The sequence below is a fragment of the Panthera pardus genome, unplaced genomic scaffold, assembly GCF_024362965.1.
Source record: "Panthera pardus isolate Hobbes unplaced genomic scaffold, ASM2436296v1 HiC_scaffold_2, whole genome shotgun sequence".
Lineage (NCBI taxonomy): Eukaryota > Metazoa > Chordata > Mammalia > Carnivora > Felidae > Panthera > Panthera pardus.
In genome coordinates, this window is record NW_026526765.1 from 148924150 (window position 1) to 148949590 (window position 25441).

General features: G+C 36.9%; 1 protein-coding gene across 4 annotated transcripts in view; it reads left to right on the plus strand.

The window, feature by feature from the left end:
- Window positions 1-19027, plus strand: part of CNOT6 (CCR4-NOT transcription complex subunit 6) — a 77241-nt gene extending 58214 nt beyond the window's left edge. For 2 of the 4 annotated variants that reach the window (XM_019469706.2, XM_019469704.2), the window contains 8 exons: window positions 5469-5558; window positions 5654-5722; window positions 7087-7244; window positions 8036-8190; window positions 8783-8937; window positions 9863-10093; window positions 11895-12097; window positions 14998-19027. In XM_019469706.2, the coding sequence (XP_019325251.1) occupies window positions 5469-5558; window positions 5654-5722; window positions 7087-7244; window positions 8036-8190; window positions 8783-8937; window positions 9863-10093; window positions 11895-12097; window positions 14998-15210 (1274 nt within the window). In that variant the 3' untranslated portion in view covers window positions 15211-19027. Of the gene's footprint in view, window positions 1-5468; window positions 5574-5653; window positions 5723-7086; window positions 7245-8035; window positions 8191-8782; window positions 8938-9862; window positions 10094-11894; window positions 12098-14997 lie in introns of all 4 variants that reach the window. The other 2 variants (XM_019469705.2, XM_019469703.2) reach the window with 1 other exon arrangement.
- Window positions 19028-25441: the final 6414 nt, after the last annotated feature.

A 25441-nucleotide genomic window follows, 5' to 3' on the forward strand; every position in this document is an offset into this window, starting at 1 on the left:
TGATGAAGTTGTTTACCATATTTTCCTTTTATGGATCCTGTGTTTTGTACTGAACGTTTCATGGCTTTATGTTTTACATTTAAGTCTGTGATCTGAGTTAAAATAGAGCTAAAAGAAGTAAAGGATTAGTTCAAGTTTCATTCCTTTGTCTGTGAATGTCCAGTTGCCCTAGCACCATCTGTTGAAAAGTCTACCCGCCATTGAATTTCCTTTACACCTTTCTCTCGAATCAGTTGGACATATCTGTGTGGATCTATTTCTGGATTCTCTCGTCTTTTCCATTGATGTATGTGTCTGCCCCTTTGCCAATAGTTACTTGAAAGTTGAAATAAGGTAATTAAGTCTTGAAATAGGATAGACTGATTCCCCTACAGTAGTCTTTTTCAAAATGTTTTTAGCTATTTTAGTTCCTTTGCCTTTCCATATATATTTAGAATAGTCCTGTCTATAGTTAAAAGAAATATTGCTGGGATTTTGATCAGAATAGTGTTAAACCTGTATATCAAATTAGGGGAGAATTAACATCTTTAATATGTTGAGTGTTCTGATCCGTGAATATGCCATGTCTCCTTATATTTAGAATTTTGATTTTTTTTTCATCAGTATTGTGTAGTTTTTGGTATATAAGCTACATAAATGTTTTGTTAGATTTATTTCTAAGTCTTTTTGTTTGTTTGTTTTCAAGTGGTTGTAAATTATAATTATTAAATTTTGCTTTCCATGTGTATGTTCCTGGACATAATACAGTGGATTTTTTTTTTTTTTTTTTTTTAATTTCACCCATCCTCCCAACCCCCACCCCCTTCCCTCTGACAACGACTAGTTTGTTTTCTGTACTTAAGAGTCTGGTTTTGTTTGTTTGTTCATTTGTTTTGCTTTTTAGATTCCACATATAAGTGGGATCATGTATTTGTCTTCTTCTGTCTGACTTATTTCACTTAGTATAATAATATTCCATTGTATGTACATACCATATCTTCTTTATCCATTCATCTATGGATGGATAATTGGGTTGCTTCCATATCTTCTTGGCCATAGTGAATAATGCTGCGTGGAATATTACTTAGCCATAAAAAGAGAGAAAGCACAAGATCTTGCCATTTGTGACAACATGGATGGATGTACAGGATATTTTATACTCAGTAAAATAAGTCAGACATGGTTCATATATCTTTTTGAATTGGATGGATTTTTATATTAGAGTCTTAGGAGTTGCTTTTTTTGGTATACTTAATGGTAAAATTTTTGGGAATTTTCTATGTAGAAAATTATGTCATCTGGAAATAGGGATAATTTTATTTCTTCCTTCCCAATATGTCTGCTTTTTCTTTCCTTTTCTTGACTTATCGTACTGACTAGAACTTCCGGCATCATGTTGAATAAGAGTTGTGAGAACAGACATCCCTCTTTTTCCTGATATATGGAAGTATTCTGTGTGCACTATTATGTATAACGTTAGCAGTAGGTATTTTGTAGATCGTCTTTATCAATTTGAGGAAGTTTCCCTCTGCCCTTTTGCTGAGAGTTATTAATCATGAATAGGTGTTTAATTTTGTCAAATGCTTGTTTTGTATCAGTTGATATGATTTCTTTGTTAGCCTTGTAATTGATTTTTAAATATTGAACCAGCCTTGCATTCCTGGAACAAATCCCACTTGGTCATGGTTATAAATCTTTTTATATATTGCTTACTTCTGTATGCTAATATTTTCTTAAGGATTTTTGACTCGATATTCATAAAGGTATTTGTCTTTAATTTTCATTTGTTTTATGCTCAATTTGTCTGGTTTTGGCATCTAGGTAATGCTAGCTTTCTGAAATGAATTTGAAAGTGTTCCCTCATCTTTTGTTTTCTGGAAGAGAGTCTATAGAATTAGAGTTAATTCTTAAAGTGTTTAGTAGAATTTTCCAGTGAAACATTTTGGGCCTGGAGATTTCTGGTAGTTTTTAAATTTTGAATTCATTTCCTTTAATAGGTATAGGGCTATTTAAGTTTTGTACTGGGTGAGTGAGTACAGTTTGTGTATTTCAAGGAAATGGCCGCATTCATATATGTTGTTAAATTTATGTATCTAGAATTGTTCATGGTATTCCCTTATCCTTTTGATTTCTGTAGGGTTTATATTTTTTATATTGGTAATTTTTGTCTTCATTTTCTTTGTGAGTCTTGGCATAAGTTTGCCAATTTTATTGATCTTTTCAAAGAAACCGCTTTTTAAAAATTCCTGTTTTTCTGTTTTCAATCCATTGATTCCTATTTTTTAGTGTTTTTAATCCTTCTTTTTGCTTTCAGTTTATTTTGCTCTTTCTAGGTTCTTCAGATGGGACTTAAATGTTTATTTTGAGAGAGGGAGCACTCAAGTGGGGTAGGGGCAGAGAGAAGAAGAGAGAGAATCCAAGCAGACTTAAGGCGGTCAGCGCAGAGTCTGATGTGGGGCTCAATCTCATGAACCATGAGATCATGACCTGTGCCGAAATAAAGAGTTGGATGCACAACTGACTAAGCCGCCCAGGCTCCCCTGAGACTTTTCCTTTTCTAATGTATACATTAGGTGGTATAAATGTCCCTCTTGGCTCTGCTTTAGCTGTGTCCAGCCACAAATTTTGTGTCCCTTGGACACTGGACAAGAATATGAATTGGGTAGAATCTTCTATAAATCTCAACTGGATCCTCTGTATTAACACTAGGGTCTGTTAGATTGATGGTATTTAGAGGATTTTTTTGTCTAGTTCTTTTTTGTTGTTGTTTGTTTTTGTCTAGTTCTGTCAGTTGTTGTGAGATGAGTGCTGAAGTATCAGCATAATTGTAGATTTTTCTATTGTCCTTTCAGTTCTATCAGTTTTTGCTTAAAATATTTTTTAGTTCTTTCATTTTGTGGATGCATGTTTAGAATTGCTGTGTCTTCTCCTTTATCATTACATAATGTCACTTTCTCTAGTAAATTTATTTTCTCTGAAATCAACTTTATCTGATATTAGTCACCCTTGCTTTCCTTTTGTTAAGGTTTACATGACGTATATTTTCCCATCCTTTTCTTTTCAGCCTGCTTGTATTGTTATATTTGAAGCAAGTTTCATGTAATAACATACATAACTTATCAAGTCTTGTAGGGCTATCATTTTACATTTTGAGTGAAATAATAGAATCTCTAACTCTATGACCTTTCATATGCCCCCTGTTTATAGTATCATTGTCTTAATATTTTCTCTACCTATATTTAGAACCAAGTCAGTGTTACAAAGACATTTTAACGGCTGAACATGAGTTAGAAACCTTAAGTGAAGGAAAGCCTATGTTTGTCCCTTTTTAAAGACCATGGTCTTTTTTCTTATGTTTCAGGGTTCCTTCTTTTATCATTTCCTTTCTATTTAGAGAACTTCTGTTCTGATTCGTTTATAGTAGGCCTGCTGGCAACAGATTCTCTTAGTTTTCAGTCCTCTGAGAATGTCTTTATTTCTCCTTCATTCCTAAAGGCTGTTTTCACTGGGGATTGGTTCTGGGTTGTCGGTTCTTTTCTTTCAGCACCTAAAGTTATTGTGCCACTTCCCTTTAACCACCATGGCTTGTGATGAGAAATCTGCTCATTCAAGTTGTGTTTCCCCTAGTTCTTACTCTTACCTAGAGGGAAGGTGTTTTACTCTGGCTGCCTTCAACATTGTCTTTGTCTTTAGTTTTTAGAAGTTTAGTTGCTGTGTGGTTTGTTGTGGGTTCTTTTGAATGTGTCCTATTTGGATTTTATCAGACTGTTGAATCTGCACGTTTGTGTTTCTCCAAATCTGGGGAGTTTTTCAGCTGTTATTTGAGTACTGTTTCAGCTCTGTGCTTCTTGTCTGTTTCCATAACTCTGAGGACATGAACCTTAGAATTTTCTTGTGGTCCCACAGGTTCCTGAGGCTCTTTTCATCTTTTTTTTTTTTTTTTCAGTTTCCTTTCTGTTGTTCTGTTGTTCAGTTTCCTTTCTGTTGTTCCTTACTGTCTTCCAGTTCACTGATTATTTCCTTTGATGCTTTATTTTGCTGTTGAACCCATCCACCGAGCTTTTTATTTCATGTATTCAGTTTTTCAGTTTCAATATTTCCATTTTTAAAAATATGTTTTGTTAATTTGCCAAAACTTTTTCTTGGTTAAGTCTTCCTATTTTTTCATTTATTTCAAGCATGTTTGTAATTTCTCATAGAAGTGCTCATTGAAACGTGCCTGCTCTATTTAGGTCAGATTATTCTAATGTTTTTGTCATCTTGGTGTTGAGTCTTGTTTATCTTTATTCATTTAGTTTGAATTCTTCCTAGTTCTTGGTAGGATGAGTGATTTTCACCTGAAACTGGAAGTACTCATATTATAAAACTTTGGATCTTACTTAAACCTATTTTGCTCTTTCTAACTGCTCTGGCAGAGAAAGTGAGGGGGGCAGTATCTTTTGAACTTTCATTTGGCATGGTTAACATAATCACTTTATAATGATTTATAAATCATTTGTCCTTTTCAATTTATAAAATTTATTATTAGTCTTTCTTAAAGTGGAGCTATGGTATCCAGGACCTTCACTGTTCAAAACAGTTCATTATACTGTTAATTTTCATAAGCACATAAGAAATCCTTCTGAGAGGATTTGAGACTCTTGTAGATACATGTAAATCATTCCATTTGCTTTCATTTTTAGCACTTATGAAACCGTCATTGAATTTACAGATGGCTCACAGTCCTGAGGTTTTCCCTTTTCCTTAGTGACTACATCTTTTTTAAAATTAAAAAAAAAAAATGTTTTTATTATTTTAGAGAGACAGCATGAGCAGGGGAAAGGGGCAGAGGGGGAGAGAGAAAGAGAATGAAAGAATCTCAGGCAGGCTCCATGCTCAGCACAGACTGACAGAGGGCTCAATCCCACAACCCTGGGATCATGGGATCATGACCTGAGCCAAAATCAAGAGTCAGATGCTCAACCGATGGAGCTACCCTGGCGCTCCAGTAACTTGATCTTAAATCAGATCTGTCCCATCTTGTTATTGCTTTATTTAGTAGAGTTTTTAAAAATCTAAATGAAGACTACATCTGTCATGAGGATATCTTCGTGTTAGCTTTGTTGCATCTTAACTTTTGATTCTCTGATCCATTATAGTGGCTGTCCTCTTTCCCTTGTCCTCTTTCCCATTCTTCCCCATCCAGTTTCACTTGCTTTTGATTGTCATAAAAGTGTTGATGACACAGGGCCAGATACAGAGCACTATTAGATATCTTCTAGATTGACATTAGTCCACAATAATTGTTTTCTGGATACTTCTGCAGAACGTGGTTTCAATCATTTTTATTCTTCATGTCAGAAACTGAAAAAATATTTCCTCTAGTTTGGTATCTTACTAATAACTACATATATTGTGATAGGTCTGATAATTTTGGTATGTTTTTTCACTTTTGCAATATTTTATTACCTTTCTTGGTTTCATTTTACCTTTTTAAAAAATATTTCCAGGAAACCCACTTACCCAGGATATATTGAACCTCTATCTGGAACCAGATGGAACAAGAAGGCTACTGAACTATTTGCTTGATAATTTGGCAGGTACTGCAAAAAGAAGTAAGTGGTCATTTGCTTAAATGATTTTTTTAAGAAGATGTGTAAGAATATTACTTAATTTTGTGTTTATATTCAACTAGTTTCAACAGAACAGCCACCTCCAAGATCTTGGATTATGTTACAAGAACCGGACAGAACAAGGCCAACTGGTTGGTAGCCTTATATTTTTTTAACTTATTTTTACTTGATGTTACATATCTAACAGTGTTGTTGGCATTCTTTAGATGATGATTTTTACTTGATATTACATACCTAACAGTGTTGTTGGCATTCTTTAGATTATGGGCTGTGTTACATTTGTATGCTTGAGATTGATTTGGCTTGGGAGATCATAATAAAGACTAAATTATTGCTTACCTGACCTCTGTAATATGCTGTAGGTCTGCTGTAGAGCAATGCTTCTCAACCTCCGGCATTTTTATCCCCTGGGGGACATTTAGCAATGTCTGGAGACATTTTTTGATTGTCACAAATAGGGGAAGTGCTACTGACGTCTCATGGTTAGAGATCAGAGATGCTGCTGAGCATGCTACAGTGCACAGCATAGCCCCCCACAGCAAAGAATTTACCCACCCGTAATGTTAGTGATGCCATTGTTAAGAAATTATGTTGAAAAGATGCCTTTGCACACTATTTTTTAAAAATTGTTTTAAATGTTTATTCATTTTTTGAGAGAGAGAGGAATGGGGGGAGGGGCAGAGAGAGAGGGAGACACAGAATCCAAAGCAGGCTCCAGGCTCTGAGCTGTCAGCACAGAGCCAAACATGGGGCTCGAACTCACGAACCGTGAGATCATGACCTGAGCTAAAGTCAGACAGCCACCCAGGCGCCCCAGCTTGTACACTATTTTTTAATTGGGCTGTAAAGAATTGATCAGACTCATTTGTTATAATAAATATACCAAAATCTTTATATTGGAAGTTTTCAAACCCTATTATGTTCCAAATGTATTTGATACTACAGAATTGTAAGACAGCTAAAGCACTTACTTGAGAGAAATGGAACTAATGACCCCTAATTTCCTTTTAACTTAAATTGTATGAAAATAGTTTGGGAATTACATGATGTGTATAATAGGATTTAGTCTATGATACCTTTTCCTTTTGTGTGAATTAATAATAGTTGCTCTTTAAAAGAAAATAAGCCATGCCTATTAAGAGGATTGTCAGTTTTCCACGTTGTACATTAGCAGTTAGCAAAGTGGTAGGGGGAGTATAGAAATGAGGAGCCCTGGTCTTACAGACCAAGGTCAAGATCTTAGTCTTTTAGCTTTGAGCCTTCTGTGGTATCTCTGTAGCATTAGATAACACATTGTGTTATAATTTGTTCACCTATCTGACCTTCCTTCCTTATCCAACTTATATCCGCTATGTCTGGCAGATAGTAGTAGCTTTTCAATGAATATATATTGAATGAATAAAATCAACCTTAGCATTTAAGTGAAAACTATTGATATTAATTATGTTTTTTTTTCTGCCACGTGTGTGAATAAGTAAAGTTATCTTTCCTACAGCCTTGTTTTCTGTCATGTGCTATAATGTTCTTTGTGATAAATATGCGACCCGGCAGTTATACGGCTACTGTCCATCTTGGGCACTAAATTGGGACTACAGGAAAAAGGCCATTATTCAAGAAATTTTGAACTGCAATGCTGATATCATAAGTCTTCAGGTAAGTCATCGGAACAGTGTTTAAATTGCACAAATGCCCCAGTGTTGATAAGCAAGGAGCAAAATGGGAATGCATTATCCTGACACATTTAAAGTTCCAGCTTTAGCACTTCTTAAAGTATTGGCTTTTTCTGTTTTTAGTGAATCCTGGAACATTCACTACCTGCTTCATTTAGCTGCGCTGTGCTGCCACATTAAGCAAATAGGTTATTTTGGGTTTTAGGCATTTGCTTTGACAGTTAAAATATTCATCTTTCCCTCTCAAATGCCCTTGCACACTATTTTTTAATTGGGTGGCAAATATTATTGAAACTGTGGCATTGTCAAGGTATGGTTTTGCTTTACCATCAGCAGTAATAGAGGAATTAGGACATGGTGGAAAGAGCGTTGAACCTGATGCACAGTAACTTTGGGGTCTCAGTCCTACTCTCCTGATAATTCATACGACCTTGGGCAAGTCACTTTCTCCCTGTGGTCTGAAAGTATGATCTGTGATGTTCCTTCTACCTCTGTTGATTCTTGTTCCCCATCTATTATAAAATATAAGAAAATATACACACATGGAGGTGTATGTCTTTCCATTATTTACTCCTAAGCAATAGGATACCAGCAGGTATCTATAAAATGACAAGTAGGGTTTCAGATAAAATATGTTGGAAAGATGTTATGTTCCTCATTGTGCATAGCAGTCCTTTGAAATTATTTGAGCCCCTCAAACTGTACACATAAAGTTAATGTGTAGGGCTGATTTTTTTGTCTTATGAAATAACTTTGCCATTTACAATTTTTCAGGAGGTTGAAACAGAACAGTATTACAGTTTTTTTCTGGTAGAACTGAAAGAACGTGGCTATAATGGATTCTTTAGTCCTAAATCTAGAGCTAGGACAATGTCAGAACAAGAAAGAAAACATGTCGATGGCTGTGCAATATTCTTCAAGACGGAAAAGTAAGTCCTCTTACATTTAAAAAAGAAAATTTTTTCAGTATTTGCAGGGAGTCAAGGGTGTGGAAATTAGTTGACAAATAAGAGAATGAAGCATTGTTGTTATTGCTCAGTAAAACAGTACTCTTCAATAGTTTTGTTTTAAATCATCAGAAATAATCTTGTTTTGGAGACTTGTTGAAAGTGCTGCTGTTTCTTCAGGTGTTTACTAGGGTTTAACTCCAATTGTTAATTGAAACTTCTTGTAATTAACATTCCCTCTAGGATGGTAGAGGGATTCTTAAACCCAGATTTTGGAAAAGATTTATTTAAAAATTACAAGACGGACTATTCCAACATGAAACTTACACAGAAGATGACTACCTTATCTTACATTGTAAAAGTATTTCAAGATGTTATTTATATCAGTAACAGACTAAGAATAACTTGAAACAGATGTGGGAAGCTTGGTGTTAAGTGTGGACGATTTTCCATAATGTGATTTACTTGCCATTGTATTTGTTCAGGAAGTTCGGGAAAACTGCATTTCCCACAAAGCTAATACTTTGGTATTCCCAATTCTATGTTTGTGTGTGTGTTTTTGTTTGTGTTTTAGATTTACTTTGGTTCAGAAACACACTGTTGAATTTAATCAGCTAGCAATGGCAAATTCAGAAGGGTCTGAAGCCATGCTGAACAGAGTCATGACAAAAGATAACATTGGAGTTGCAGTACTGCTAGAACTTCGAAAGGAATTGATTGAAATGTCATGTGAGTGACCTTTTCACTTCCTGTAAAAATTGACCTCCAAAATCTGATAGAAAGCAGAAAATTTGTTACATATTAATAGTCTTGTCTAACACCTGAAGAAACTCAGTGAGAATTTAAGTCCTTTCTAAAATATCCTATCCGTTTCTCTCTACCACAAAGCTTAAGATTGAGAAAGCAGTGCCCAGAAAAGTATTCCAAATTTTGAAAGGCATAAAACCAGAGGAGAAAATGGTGTTTTTGCTCCCCACTATTTTTCACACAAAAACAATGTTGAAGTAAATATTAGTTAAAATAACTGCTCAGAGAGAACTCCATACAGTCCCGTAATTTCTTAACAGCAAGGATACTCTGTAAGCTAACTTCTCTTCCTGACCTACTTGTAATCATTACTTTAAATGTCTTGCGTTTTGGATAAATGGACCACTTATTTCAAATTAAAAGTATATTTAGAGTGACCATCGTGCTGAGAACTGGAAGTTCTGTCACTTGAGGAACAGTTGGAACTAGAGATACTTAACCTGAAGAGTCAAAAATGAAGATGGAGCTTGGTGACTGTATTAAATAGATCTAGGAAAAAAGGCTGTAGATTTGATTTTGTGAGACTCACTTTAGGACATCTTGATGAAGCTAGAAGTTTCAAGGAGATAGCTGTTTTGGCGGAGATAGAATGGGCTTTGTTCAAGTAGTGAATGCCCTCTACTCAAGAGTATTCACCCAGAGGCTATTCACCCAGAGGCATAGATGACTGCTTCTCAGGTTTGTGGTCCTGTTGATTGATTTAGTTGTCGGGAGATTGTTAGGTAAATTTTAGGGTCCTTTTTTGTTTGGAAACTCTGAGATACTACTTGCTTCCAGATCCTGTAAGAATATATGGGCTGATGGGCGGGTTTTGTCTGTCTGTTTCTTTTCTTTTTATCTAATATAGCTGGAAAGCCCCATCTTGCAACAGAAAAACAACTTATTCTTGTGGCTAATGCTCATATGCATTGGGACCCTGAATACTCTGATGTGAAGTTGGTTCAAACTATGATGTTCCTCTCAGAAGTGAAGAACATTATTGATAAAGCCTCACGAAACCTCCAGTCCAGTGTATTGGGAGAATTTGGAACTATTCCACTGGTGTTATGTGCAGATCTTAATTCTTTGCCAGATTCTGGTAAGAAAAGTTCTTTTATATAGAATGCTTTTTTGACTTAAAATGTTTTTGTAAGGTATCATTTCTGATAATCCCAAATTTAGTCAAAATGAATATTCAGTTCGTAACGTCAACTATGAATCAGGTTTAACATATTTTGTGTGCAAATAGGGAGACTATTTTAAAAATGAGATGAAAACCTAAGAAGGAAGGACATTAATCATCTTCGATAAACACGTGGTTGATAACTTGAAAGAATGTGTGATTAGATTTCCGTATCCCCAGGTGACATATAATCCAGACTGAGAAGGTTATTAAGACCATTTCTTTGGGATTCCAGCATGTAGTAATACAAAACAGTTTAAATTGGATATTTATAGGATTTCCGTTTTGGTGGGCTTGATTAGAAAAAATAATCCTTATGGGTGCTGGGTGGCTCAGTTGGTTAAGTGTCTGACTTTGGCTCAGGTCCATGATCTCACAGTTTGTGGGTTCAAGCCCCGTGTTGGTCTCTGTGCTGACAGCTCAGAGCTTGGAGCTTGCTTCGGATTCTGTGTCTCTTTCTCTCTCTGCCCCTCCCCCACTTGTGCTTTGTCTCTCTCTGTCTTTTAAAAATAAATAAATGTTAAAAAAAATTTTTTTTAATATAAAAAAAATAATAATAAACCTTAGGTGGAAATTGAGATCCTTTATTTACACAGATCGGGCAAGTGATTTGAACAACAACAACAACAACAACAAACAAAACACCAAAAAACAGGGATCTTGATTTTTATTACAAAGCAGAAGAATACAGAAAGGCTTATTTCTGAATACTTTTCCATTAGATAGTACAGTGAACAAGCCGTAGTTCTTATAATATCAAACTAAGTACTTACTCCTTTTTATTTTCAGCTCCTCCTTGATTATAGTCTCTCATTCACACAAAATACTTTCCCTGGCACTTGTGTATGTGTGTAAGCATGCATGCACACACATACGTCCACTTGGGTTGGTTCAGTTCACTAGTACATCACTGCCGTCATGATACATGGGAGCTGTAACTATGTTAAAATTCATTTTCAGGGCAAGTAAAGGTAGCTGAGGTCCATAATTCTTTAGTCCATCTCATCAAGCTATCTGGGCATTACAGCTGCTAAAGCAGTTGAGAACTATTCTCTAGTAGTTGCTGTATGTGTGTTCTGCATTCTGTTTAGCTACAAAGTATCTGAGGGGCAAAGAGAGACTCTAGTCAAATAATACATAGTAAGTCTCATTTCAGTGTTAAAAATAGTGGCAGATGCATGGGGAAGTGTCCAACCTTGTTAACTAATGGAATGCAAAGTAAAAGAAATATTTGTAGAGCCCATCTAACCGGTGGCGTTCTCTTATGTAGTGGGCAGTATGTATAATGGCACATTAATCCTAATCTTGGTATTTTATACCAAGTAAATAATTCAGCATAAGCAGAAACCTACATACTAAGATGTTGATTATGGTATTAATTCTTTTTAAAAAGTAGAAACAACCTGAAGTTTTTTAAGAAATAAGGAACTGGTTTAACAATATGAAACACCAGGGCAGGTTGTATTAAGCAGCCATTAAAAAAATGGTGATCGAAAAGACACGAGTTCATGTGCCACAGCAAAGTATAAAATATGCAGTATACTATGATCAAAACCATGTAAAAATGGATTTAGATAGGTTCTAGCAGACGTAAAACAACCAACCAAATATTTTAGAAAGGAGGAACGTGCTGTTTAAAGTATTTACTGTTACATTATAGTTTGTACACTGCATATTCTACTTGACAGTGAGCCAAGGACCTGTATCTTCATTATAGGTGTTGTGGAATACTTGAGTACCGGTGGAGTAGAAACAAATCATAAAGATTTTAAGGAACTGAGATATAATGAGAGTCTTACAAACTTCAGCTGTAATGGGAAAAACGGGACAACCAATGGAAGGATCACTCATGGTTTCAAGTTGAAGAGTGCCTACGAGAGCGGCCTGATGCCTTACACAAATTACACGTTCGATTTCAAGGTGACTTTTGAGATTGAGAAACTTTTCAAACCTCCAGTTTTTTTGGAGAGTCTTGTAACTTTATTATGTCTTTAAAATGTGGATGTGTAGAGGTGCCTGGGTGGCTCAGTCGTTTGAGTGTCCGACTCTTGATTTTGACTCAGGTCATGATCCCAAGGTCATGGGATCTAGCCCCACGTTGGTCTCCTTGCTGAGTGTGGAGCCTGCTTGGGATTCTGTCTCCCTTTCCTCTGTGCTACCTCCCTCCCCGCAACCACTCATGTGCACACATGCGTGCGCTTTCTCTCTGAACACAAGTGTGGGTGTGTGTTCAGACTGGAAGCAAGCCATCTTGAATCACTTCACAGCAGTGTTCTCTTATCACTCTTCTGTGGAATTTGATGTGATCCGTGTCCCATTCCTACTTGAGAGGTACTTGATAGAATCATTTCCAGGGTGAGAAATCATATGAAATAATGATAGTAAATCCTGAGTTAACTGTTACTGTTTTGGGGCAGATACATTTCTTATATGCTCAGCTGTTCGGAAAGTACCGTGTAGTATCTAATTTGGTGTCAGCTGGAGTGGCATATTTCATCTCTCATATTATAATTTAAGTGAAACTGTACTCCTCAAGTGCCAAAATGTGTTTTATATTGGCCATTTTAAAATACATCTTCTATTTATTTCATACACAGTTAACGGCTTACAATATGGAGCCTTGCCTTAGAGCTTCTCCTCATTTTTAATATCGGTGATTGTTGGGGCGCCTGGGTGGCTCAGTCGGTTAAGTGTCCGACGTTGGCTCAGGTCATGATCTTGCGGTCCGTGAGTTCGAGCCCCGCGTTGGGCTCTGTGCTGACCGCTCAGAGCCTGGAGCCTGTTTCAGATTCTGTGTCTCCCTCTCTCTCTGACCCTCCCCCATTCATGCTCTGTCTCTCTCTGTCTCAAAAATAAATAAATGTTAAAAAAAAAAAATTAAAAAGAAATAATAATATTGGTGATTGTTTAGGACTTGCATTCATCTGTCCTTTTTAACCATCTTTTGAATTTCTGCTCTCCTAAATCTTAGTTTTCCATTTCTAAGCTCCTGGAAAAATAATCATTCAGATTAGATTATGTGTTAGAGTGAAAATACTAGCGTTAGCTGGTTCTTAATTTTAGAGGGGGAGCGCTGTTTAGACTTAGAGCTTGAAATCTTTTTAATTTGACTTTGGAGGAGCCACAGTACTATAGATAATGATTTAACCCTGCAAACAAATGAGTGTGTCGGGTTGAAGAGAGGCTAGAGGAGACTCTGGGGAAAATGAACATGTGAACAACAGAAGAGTAATCAGAGAGAGGAAGAAAACCAGGGCAGTGTAGGAGCCTACCTGACAAGGAAAGAAGGCCTTTCTAGGGAAAGAGGAGTGTGCTTTGTGCTTCAGAAAGATGTTGGTGAAAGATGCTTCACTGGAGAGCTAGGCACAGAGACTGGAATGTGGTGAGTTGAAGAATGAGGTGATTGATAGTGAAAACCAATTTTTTAGATTTTTTAAAATTTTTTTTAACGTTTATTTTTGAGACAGAGAGAGACAGAGCATGAACAGGGGAGGGGCAGAGAGAGAGGGAGACACAGAATCTGAAATAGGCTCCAGGCTCTGAGCTGTCAGCACAGAGCCCGACGCGGGGCTCGAACTCACGGACTGTGAGATCATGACCTGAGCCAAAGTCGGACACTTAACCAACTGAGCCACCCAGGCACCCCTAGATTTTTGTTTTAAAGAGGAGGCGAGGAGGGCACCTTCATGGCTCAGTCAGTTAAGCATCAATTTAGACTCAGGTCATGATCTCACGGTTCATGAGTTCAAGCCCCACGTCGGGCTCTATGCTGACAGCTCAGAGCCTGGAGCCTACTTCGGATTCTGTGTCTCCCTCCCTCTCCCTCTCTCTCTCTCTCTCTCTCTCTCTCTCTCTCTCTCTCTCTCTCTCTCTCTCTCTGCCCCTCACCCGCTCATGCTCTGTCTCTCTCAAAAATGAATAAACATTTTTAAAAAATGTAAAGAGGAGGCGAGGCTGATAACCAAAAGGTGGGAGAGATAGGGATTTTTTCTCTCTTGTTCCTGTTGCTGATACAGAGATAGGAAGACACCTGAATGTGCTTAAATATTTTTGGCTGAAACCATGTTGAGGAGAGGCTCAAGTTACAGGGAGGAGAGGGGCAAATAGATGCCAGGTGCTGTGCTGGGTGCTGCTGAGGATGTGAAAGGCAGAGATGGCCCTGCCCTCATGGAGTTGACAGTCTGATGGGAGAGGCAAGTCTCGACCAAGCAGATGAGTGTGTAGTTACACCTGGGGTACGCCTTAGCAAGAGAATAAACTTGGAGGTGGTAGCAGGTATTAAGTGGGTGAGGGCAGGATTCAAGAAGGTATTTGGAAAGTGAACTCAACACGCGAAGGCTGAGAAGAAATGAACCAACCGACATGTAGAAAGAAGAAAGTGTTCCAGGCAGAAGGAACAGTATATGTGGAGGCCCTGGGGCAAGAAAGAGCTTGGCATCTTCAAGGAATGTCTCCCCCACCCCCCGCCCGGAAAAAAGAAGGCTAGTGTGGTGATAGGGTAGTGAGCATAGGAAAATACTACAAATCAAGTTAGGGCAGAGAAGCAGAGGCCATACCATGAAGGATCTTGTAGGTCTCATTAAAGATTCTAAAAAGTCCAGAAAGGAGGAAGAATGCATGATTATTATTCCTACCTAAACTGTCTTCATTCTGCTAGGTTGGACATTTGGGGGACAATTTGGTTTATGTCTTCCTACCTCTCACACGCCAGCCACTTTCTTTGTTTACCAAACATGACTGTAAGGGTATGTCTTGAAAGCTCTCAGTGTTTCAGTATTCTCTTATGTGAGGCTGTATCTTTTTTTCCTTCTATTTTTCAGGGTATAATTGACTACATCTTCTATTCTAAACCTCAGCTGAACACTTTAGGCATCCTGGGACCTCTGGACCACCACTGGCTAGTTGAGAATAACATCAGCGGCTGCCCACATCCACTCATCCCCTCCGACCACTTCTCACTTTTTGCACAACTGGAGCTCTTACTGCCTTTCCTGCCCCAAGTCAACGGCATTCACCTCCCTGGCAGGAGGTAGTCAAGTACCTTCAGAGGACAACCTCAATTTCACTTGTAAACTCATAAAATCTGAATGTGGGGGAGTGAGGTATGGCCACCAGGGTTTTGTTTTGTTGTTTTCTTTTCCTTGAGGATTTGAATTTTCGATCTTGATTATTTGATAAGGATATCGTATGAAAGCCAGGTGCTAGCAACAGACAAATTCTGAGCCCAATATGCTTTATATACTGTTAGACAGGGATCGGTGTGTTTACACCTATCTTTAATTTGTTACAAGTAATTTTCCTGTTTCTTCTATCCAATGTAATATTTTCATGCCTTGAAATAGGAAAATGTTTAAACAGCATATTCTCTTTGCACAGAAATCTGTAGCACTACTTTTTTGAGGCCAGTAATAACATCCAGAAACCATTCTTCCATACTCTACTCCCTCCCTTTTCAGACTTCTTTGTAAAATAGAGACTTTGAATTTAGCCTTTATGATTGTATATGATCCACAGAAGACCTGATTTATGAAATTTTGTACTAAAAATTCAGATTTGGAAATGATTGTATTGTAAACTAAGGCTAAGTTTTTTTACTGTTTCATGTGTTATAAAGGCCAGCTTGTAAAAGAAGTTGCAACAGACTTTCTCTGCTGATGATTTGCACTGTTAGGGTTTTGTTAGCCCTTTTGTACTACTTTATTTTTAAACTGAGAACATTGCTCTTTAAATCTAAATCTGCTTAAAGCTTTGGACATTTTCTCAGACCAGAGGCAACTTATTCATGAATTCCTGGGTTTTTACAAAAACTATCTACCAGGACAGATAAGCTGAGCAGTGAATGATCTGTAGGCATTTATGGACTGAATGTAATGGTTGATATATGTACATTCTGATATTTTTTAATCTTTAACTTTTTTAAGTTAAAAAATTCCAGCTGCTTGGATACAGCTTCTTAACTCCTTTTTGAGACACTTCCTGTCCTATCTCCACTGTGCCTGCCTAAATTTGTTCTCACCAAGCACTGCCTGTGCATGCAGAGAAAATCTGTGCATCCTCTTTTATATTTTTTAAATACTGTTTTAACATTTGTGGGAATTTTATGAAAATGCTTTTGTATGAGCTGTGGCTTTTTTTCCATTGTGAAGCATTGAATATCCCATTTTGGAACATGTTCATAGGGTGGGTCCCTGGGTCTTTGCTCACCAGACCCAAGCACTGCTTCTTGGTGTCTGTCATTGCACAGTGCTGTTCGTCACCCAGAATACTACTATCATGTGAATTCTTTTTGTTTTCCATGTGTTTTTTTTTAATCATTCCTTTTTTTAAAAAAAAAAGAAAATAATTTTCCATTTATGAAACAGTATAAATGAGATGTATTTTCAAAACAGGTCCCTACGACAATTCTTCAGATCATTTATAAAGTGACTGAGTCATTTTAGTAGGTCAACCAAGATAAAGGTTCTGTTGTACCCTGTATTTTGCCCATAGTGCCAGTAGTAGATTAGAGATTAAAGCCAGCTTTTAACTTTGCAAAGGTAACTTGTATGTATTCTGTTCTCATTCATTCATTCTCTCAAAAGTCAAATGAATTCAGAGGGAACGTGGTCTAACTGCTTTTGTTTCAACTGCAGGCAGGGGAGCAAAAGGACACCATGTGAGCATTAAGAAAAAACGTTGAGATGTTCTTAATTTTTATACAGAGAATGAGTCATTTTGGATAATGACTTAAAATTTTATGAAAAATATTCAGCACTTAAATGTGCTTATTCTGTTTTTAAGAGAAAATAAAATTACATGCTGTTTAAATAAATGATTTTTTTTCTTTTTTAAAGAATTTTCCAAAAGGTGTTGATCTTGAATCTTTGTCTGGGACCTGGTTTTTCCTTTGAGGGTTTTAAAGATTTTGTTGTGATGACTTTTTATTTTTTGCTTTTTGTTTTAAGTTGTGCTGACACCAAACACATCCAGTTTATAATCAGTACATTGGAAAGCTGGTATTACTGATGTAGAACCAATGCATAACTTTTTATGGGGTTTTTGTTTTGTTTTGTTTTATTTTTTTGTAAAGTGTGAATAAAAGGTGTGTTTACTCATTTTTCCTAAACACTGTGTTGGTAACGTGCATCATGACAATTTCCAGCGAGGGCGAGCTGGAGCTGGTTGGACTGATGAGGCAAGGGAACTGCTTTTCCTATGATCTGCATTACGTGAGAACAGGTCCAGAGAGCTTTATGGACAGGGGAGGGGAGAAGCACTTACTCATTTGTATTTGTTAACAGAGGATGTATTCTTTTTGTAGATGCTGGAACTAGAGTGCACTTGTTAGATGCTAAAGGTTTGAGCTTTACACAAAATGTTTTCATCTGTATTTGTTATTGTCTACAATATATTCGAATTTGGGGGCAGCATAGTAAGATATGAGGGCCTGTTGTGTCTCAACTATTTGTTCTTGCCTCTTCTGAGCACACTGCATTCTGTGGGCCAGTTTGAACAGCTTCTCCATCTAGTGATAAATTGAACCAAGGGTGTAGATTTACAAGTGTCACCTTCAAAAGAGAAAGAAATATTTTGGGTCCGCAGGGACTGAACAGTCACACCAAAATAGACTGATAACTTTTGTTAAGCAAGGTTTTGTGTTTTAAATCTTTTCTGTGTCCTGAGTAATTTCCAATAATCCATACTCCTTAAAATGCAATAAAAATTAGTATGTTTTCACAGTATAGACTTTTTTCAAAATTCTGTAACACATATATTTAACGTGGTGTTGCCATAATGTAATTTCAGTGTTCTTGCTGGATAAATCCATTTTATGAATGTTTTACAGAGAATTTTGGGGTATGTTTTCTGTTTTTACTGATCAGAAATTTGGAGGCACTCAATTCCTTGTAAATCTCTTGAAGTACATTTTACCGTATTACTGGTAATTATTTATGCTTTGAGAATTTAAATAATGTTCATCAAAATTAACTTATGGCATAATTTAAACTAAAGTTGTAGAAATTGTTGATTGAAACTTCAATAGTTCTAGAAGACAGGCAAGGAACATCTCCAAGGAATTTGTTTTCATTCTTGATTTGGTGACTGCCAGGAAAACTTATTTTGAGTTAGCACTTTGAAACCTAAGGACATTATTAAATTGGGTGGAATGCACTTCTAAATGTTGAAATTAAAATTTCAAAGCTTTTCTAAGATTCAAGCTTTCAATGACAAATTCCAGTTGTAGTATTCCAGTTTTTACTATTTCAATTCATGGAATTCGTTTCCATAGTGACTTCTAAGGTCTTGGGGTCATGTCATCTGTAAGACAAAAGCCAACCTAGGCAAAGCAATTACAGTAGTTTGTTCTTTTAATGAACCTATCAGAGTATTCCATACAAATGCTGCAGATAATTCAAACAACACCTTTAGCAAGTGTCTCTCCCCTACTCAGAAACAGTATTTTAAGATGTTCACTTGGCTCTTCTTTTTGGTTACATAAAGTTTAATAACCGGTATGTTGAAGTAGCGTCTAAAATAGAAGATCTAGTCTTTATTCACAGTACATTATCTTGTGTAATATGCACTGGGCTAATTTGTGTTTACCGTTCATGTAACAGAACCCAGCACATTATCTGCACTAAGCTTGAAGAATGTCGCATTTGCCTAGGCAGCTCTTTGATAAGGGTCATGGGAAACTGAATATGTACCTATGGACTGGTGGTAACAAGGGCTTTTACTGTTCTTTTCAGTGGAACCTTCTTGGTCAAATTGTAACTAGCTAGTATTATATTTATATACAGGGTCTCTTTTCTTTACTGATGTATTTTCCTACTCATAGCCAACCAATAAATTCAATATCTGTTTCAAATATCTTAAAAGTGTAATTTGTAGTAGTACTGAGGTTTGAGAAGAATAAGTGTTAGCAGACCATATGATTAAAATTCTGAGTCGTCTGGGACAGGGTTGTAAGTCATCCTCTGAAAGGGTGAGTGAATGGGCCGTGATATGGGAGACCATGTACTGACTGTGTTTTCTGTATAACACTCCTATCTTTGCCAAAGTTCAGTTTGATATTTGGGCAACTGATGGTCCATTTGCATTTAGGAATTTTGTTGTTGTTGTTGTTACCAATATACCTCGTTCAATATAAGAATTAGGCTCATGTGTCTTCCGTCTTTTTTGGAAGGAGTTTGACGTATTTTAAATAAATGCTTTTAAACACGGTAACAAACATTGTGTTGGTGGGGTTATACTAATTCATTAGATAGTTTGCTTTTCATGTGTGTTATTTTATTGTATGTATATGCTTTAAAGATGGGATTTCCCAGCTCTTCAGAAAAAGCCCATTTGCTTTTTGGGAACTACTTCGATAACACATGTGAGTTTTTATGTATGCTAGAAAAAGTCCTTTAAAATCAGATGACAATGAGCATTTGCCAAGACTGTCCAGTTTTTAAAGTAGGCATTTTCTACTTAATCCTTAATATGTAATTTTGTCTCTATAACAGAAAAGTCTTGTTCCTCGTAACTGTCAAGAAGTAAGTGTGTAAAAAAGTAAATGAAGTATTATGCCCGTGTTTCTTTATAAATTCTAGTTTATGTTCTTTAGAGGAACCAAGTACCTAAGGGAACATGAAGTGAAACATATTTAGAATAAAGCTTTGTGGGTTCTAGGTAACATGTATATACGGAGAATTCCCAATTTGGGGTGTTATTTAGGTATTCACATTTTAATTGATTTTAGAATAAGCTTTCACGGGCACCTGGGTGGCTCAGTTGGTTAAGTGTCCCTCTCTAGGTTTCGGTGAGTTCCAGCTGCACGTGGGGGCTGTAGACTGACAGTGCGGAACCTACTTGGGGAATTCTCTCTCCCTTTCTCTCTGCCCCCCCCCCATATCTCTCAAAATATAAATAAACATAAAAAAATAAGCTTTCACAAGTACTGTAAAGACAACTTTAGTAAACATTATGTGTTAGAAGAATCATACAGAAAATAGTTTTTACTAGAATTTTACGAGAGGTTGAGAAACATTTCTCTAAGTTAATTTCTTCCAAATAAAAAACATAAAATGTTCAAAGTGGATTGCTCTCCAAATGACTCTAACTGACCAATCTGTAGGAACTGGGAAAACTAGTGGATTACAAGGTGGATTGTGAACCAGTTTTCTGTGGTTTCTTTAGCAACATTAACATTTTTAATCAAGTAAGTAAGGAGATGTCAGTTTTTAAAAATTTTCTTGAACTGCAACCCTCAGATCACTCTAATATTCAAAAGCTGTTCAATTATTTTGGGCCTGTCATAAGAAATTTTGCTCACTACACTAGTGTGACTCTGCAGAGGCGAGCAGGCTCAAAAGTTCTCAGGCCATCCTAGCACTCACTTTGAGTAAGCTGCAGGCCCCAAGGAGCCCATCAGCACAGCCGTGTCGTAATGTCATATCCACCAGTCCTTCAACCCTGTGAGTTCCGTGTCTACCCTGCATGGCAAACCCACTTGTAGTATCTATTTTGCAATTTTACGTAATTCTTGAAAACCTGGTCTGTTAAAGACTGAAAAGGAATGATGGCATGACCAAAGCTTTCCTTTTAATACTCCTGCTGATGCAGGTGGCTGGTTCTCAGGGCAGTGACATAGGTGTGAGGGGTATATGCTCAACACTCTGAGCTTTGTGAGTTAGCAGAACCTTCTCTCCTCATTGATACGATGCTTGTTAGTGGTAACTTTGAACAGGCCTGATAGTGGGAGCCCTATGTCCATTTTGGTGAATCAGAGTTGTTCTTAATGTACTTTTCTTGGTCACCATACTCATCAATACTCATTTGAAATTTCTTCTTGTCAGACATTATGCTAAGATTGGAAATACAGATTTATCATCCCTGGTCTCTGACTTCAAGTTGCTCTTTGGTCATTATAATCCAACGTAACATGTGCTACAGGTACACCAGGCATGGAGGGAGCAAATCTCTGTGTACATGAGCCTATAAAGTTTTCTTGAGGGGACCTTAGAGCTAGTTTTGAAGGACTAAGAACTTACTTCCCAGGTGAATAATAGCTACAATAAAACCCTTTGTGAAAGGTGCATAGTTATGAATAGAATGGATTTAGAACATGTGGGTCTTTCAGTGGGAAGTGCACTAGTGAGTGGCTGGGACACAGTAGATGCCTTTGGAACCTTGAGCCATAGGTGGTGAACTTAACTCTGTAGGTGGTGATAAAGAGCCACAGAAGGATTTTTAACACCTTTGTTAATGTTTATTTTTGAGAGAGAGTGAGCAGAGGAGGGGCAGAGAGACACAGAACCTGAAGCAGGCACAGGGCTCAAACTCAAAAACCTTGGGATCATGACCCGAGCCGAAGTTGGACACTTAACGGACTGAGCCATCCAAGTGCCTCTAGAAGGGTTTTAAATAGGAGCAGCATTACCAGGCTTATGTTTTAGAAAGGCTGCTGTAGTAGTGCTATGGAGGGTGGATTAAAACAGTAAAACTAGGGGCACCTGGGTGGCTCAGTCGGTTAAGCGTCCGACTTCGGCTCAGGTCATGATCTCACAGTTCGTGAGTTCGAGCGCCGCATTGGGCTCTGTGCTGACAGCCTGGAGCCTGCTTCAAATTCTATGTCTCCCTCCCTCTCTGCTCCTCCCCTGCTCATCCTCTGTCTCTCTCCTTCAAAAATAAATAAAAAGATTTAAAAAATTAAAAAAACAGTAAAACTAGTTAACTGGCTTCTGCTGTGGTCTGTAAGCTGAGGATGGCTTGCGGGGCAGTAAGAGAAGAGAAGAAAGAAAGAATTTGAAATGTTCAGGAAATAGAATTAGGAAGAACCGTGATTTATCCCTCCTCATTTGTGGGTGAAAAGCAAGTTTTGTTCAGTCACTCCTTACTTTCATTAGACAAACCCTGACTCCATGTAAGAGACGTGTTTGCCTCAAAAGCAACCTGTTTTTTTTCCTTTACTGACCTCACCGAAACATTTAGGCAAACAATTTTGTTTCTCAAGCTACGCTTTACTACATTTCACATTATTTTTCATGCAGATTTTAGTCTGCAAAATAGATCCAGTGTGTCTCTCTACTGAACAATTAAGTAATTAGTAGGCATTAAAAGATACTTTAAGGACCACCTGGGTGGCTCAGTCCATTGAGCGTCCTACTTCAGCTCGGGCCATGATCTCACGGCTCATGGGTTCATGGGTTCACGGGTCCTGCGTTGGTTGGGCTGACTGCTGACAGCTCAGAGCCTGGATCCTGCTTCAGATTCTGTGTCTATTTCTCTCTCTGCCCTCCCCTGCTCATTCTCTCTCTCTCTCTCTCTCTCTCAAAAATAAACATTAAAAAAATTTTTTTTAAGATACTTTAATACAGCAACACATAACAAATGGAAGGAATCCAAAAATTCCAAACCCAAGTAAGTATCCCCTCACACCGAGGATTAGACCTGTGTTCAGTCTGGTAGCTTCTGGCCACACGTGACTTTTGAGTACTTGAAACATGGCTCGTGTGACTGGAACTAAAATGTTTTTCTGTTAAATGAAACCCTATTGTGATAGGACCAAATTTCCCTGTATCTGACACATTGTGTAAGATATGAAACCACTGTATTGTGTTAGACATAATAAACACCTCACCAGTTGATGTCAAAGAACTGTTTCTGCCCTATTTTACTAACCAAAGTAACACTAAGATGTGTTTGAGTTCTTTATGCTGGCAACAGGAGTTACTGTGCCTGTGTAAATCATTAGTAATTGAGATCCCTTTGTTCATTTTAATATAAATTATTTTTCTGGTTTAAAAAACTATGGTCAAATTACTAAATTTAAAGTCAGTAGTGATATAAATAGAAGTGAGCGAGTCCCAATAAAGACTAGAAAGTGAGTGTGTCACTGAATTTCATAATGAATGACAATTGGAATTTACTGCACCAGAGGAAAAGGAAAAACCTCTGTTAGGTAATAAAGTGAACATTAAGATACATTTTCTTCAAATACTTACTGAATTCAGTGTTCTGTTAACAGTCAAAAAAGAATAATAGATGAAATTAATCACCTGAAATGAAAGTCCCACAGAAAGGTGTTTTTCGTTTTTTTCTAACTATAATAGGATATGCGCTTGTAGATTTGGCCAGCTATAAAAGGGCTTGTATTCTTCCACAGGAAAAGAATTTTTTAATGGAGATATGGTATAAAAATATATTTGTTTGGAAATTTTGTTATAAAATGAAGACAATATTTTACAAACATGAAATACGTTCAGTTATGCCAACAGTTACCTATAGAATACAAGATCTTCCTAATACTATTAAAGATCAATTGGTTCAATATTTGAAAAGTTGAAAGTACTTACTAGCTTTAGAGGAGTTTTGTGATATAAAAGGCACTAACCAGTTAATACTTAGTGTATGCTATTTCTTAGCGGACTTCCAAATTTACCAAGAAATGGGAATTCTCGGCCTAAAATCAAACTTACAGCCTAGATATTTTTGCATCTTTTACATCTGCCAAAAATTTTCTTCTAGATACGAAGAAAAATTGTTTCTGTCACTACAGATGGTACTCTAGCTATGTTAGGTTAAAAATCTGGGTTTATCGGAATTTTTTTTTATAAGCCTTGATTTCCTTTATTGTGTTTCACCTTATGCTTATTGAAATTTCCGAAACAGACTGAAAAGTGTCATAGCTGATAAGTGTATATAATTTCAAATCAAAGAACCATCACCAGTTAAGACTATTCAGAGAGATAGAAGACAATTTAATGATACTGTCTTCTTTTACTAATAGTAGCTCATTGGTTGAATTATGAAGAAATTTTAACAATGGCTTACAGTTCTTTTAATACCAATTTAAGGTTATCTTGCAACGAAAGGAATGCTTGCCAAATATTCAGTAGTCAAAAGCAAACCATATCAGTATGATACACATTTTCTCACCAGTATCAAGCTGCATATGAGTGAACAAAAATTGAAACTCCAAGGAAAGTATTTGTGACCTTCACAGATGGATACAAAAAAATTTATGTTGTATCATGATACAAGCCAAGAATGCTGATTTTTGTACATTTTCTAACAAATTTTAATCGTAATCACATTTTGTAAGTTGGCCACTAAAACTACAAGAAAAATTTGGAACAATTTGTTGGTATCTTGGTAAGTTTAGGGTTGCTTTTCAAGAACAACTAGGCAGAAGATCAACAAGGAAATAGCATACATGAACAACACATAAAACAAGTAGACCTAACAGACATGTATAGAACACTCTACTTCTTTCTCCTTCCCCCAACCCTTAAAAACATTCTGGTCTGAACATTCTGGTAGGTGCCACTGTGTGCTAGCTTCTCTAGAAGGTTGGAATTGCTAGGTGTTGGGGGCACACATGTGATTTTTACTAGATATGCTCATTCCTGTCCAAAGTGTTTCTGCTTACTCTCCAATCAGAAGTTTATGAGATTTTTCCCATTGTTCTATAACTTTACCAATGCTTGTTTTTCTCCAACTTCGTTTTTGGCACTCTGGTGGGTATAATGGTATGTCATTGTGTTTCTGTTTATCGTTCCTTTATTAATAACAGACATATTTTTGCTATTTCAGGTTCCTCTTATGATTTTATGCCTATTGAGGACTTTGTCCTTTTCTGGTTAATTCACAGTTCTTTATGTACACAGGATGCTTACCCTTCATTGGTTAATGTGTCTTGCATAATTTCTCAGTTGTCTTTTAAATTTTTCTTAACTTTGTATTTTGAAATATTTTTCGGTTTTCAGAATGATGAACTGATTTTCTTGTGTCCTCAAAATGTTACCAAACAGGCTACTTTTTTTCTCTCTGTTTCAAAAACACACAGTTTAAACATATTTGATTAATGCCATCCATTGCACTTATTACCATTACTGACGTTCAGATTACCCCATTTTTGGCCAGTGAGAGATTTATTCAGACTGTTCCCTGTGTCTTTTTGGCACCATCCTGGTCATCTTCAGTAGCTTACTTCTATTCTGGTATGAAAAGATGTTCTAGGTTCTGGAACAAGCCATTTCTCCAAAGACTCCTGGCTCCTTCAGTGAGAAATGGTGTCTAGAGGCCACAATCCAGGTGTGAGGATTCTCATTGCTACTGGGTTTGTGAGTTTCTAGAAATTTTCAGGGGACAGAGATAAGAGATTTTTTTTCCTCTGAAGATAAAACACACCAGGTAATTATAATTGTTACTTTCTGCCCTAAAGTTTTTACTGAACCTTAATAATCTTATATCAGCACCTTCTTTCCACTTTGCCAGAAATCTCAAGTTTCTTCAATA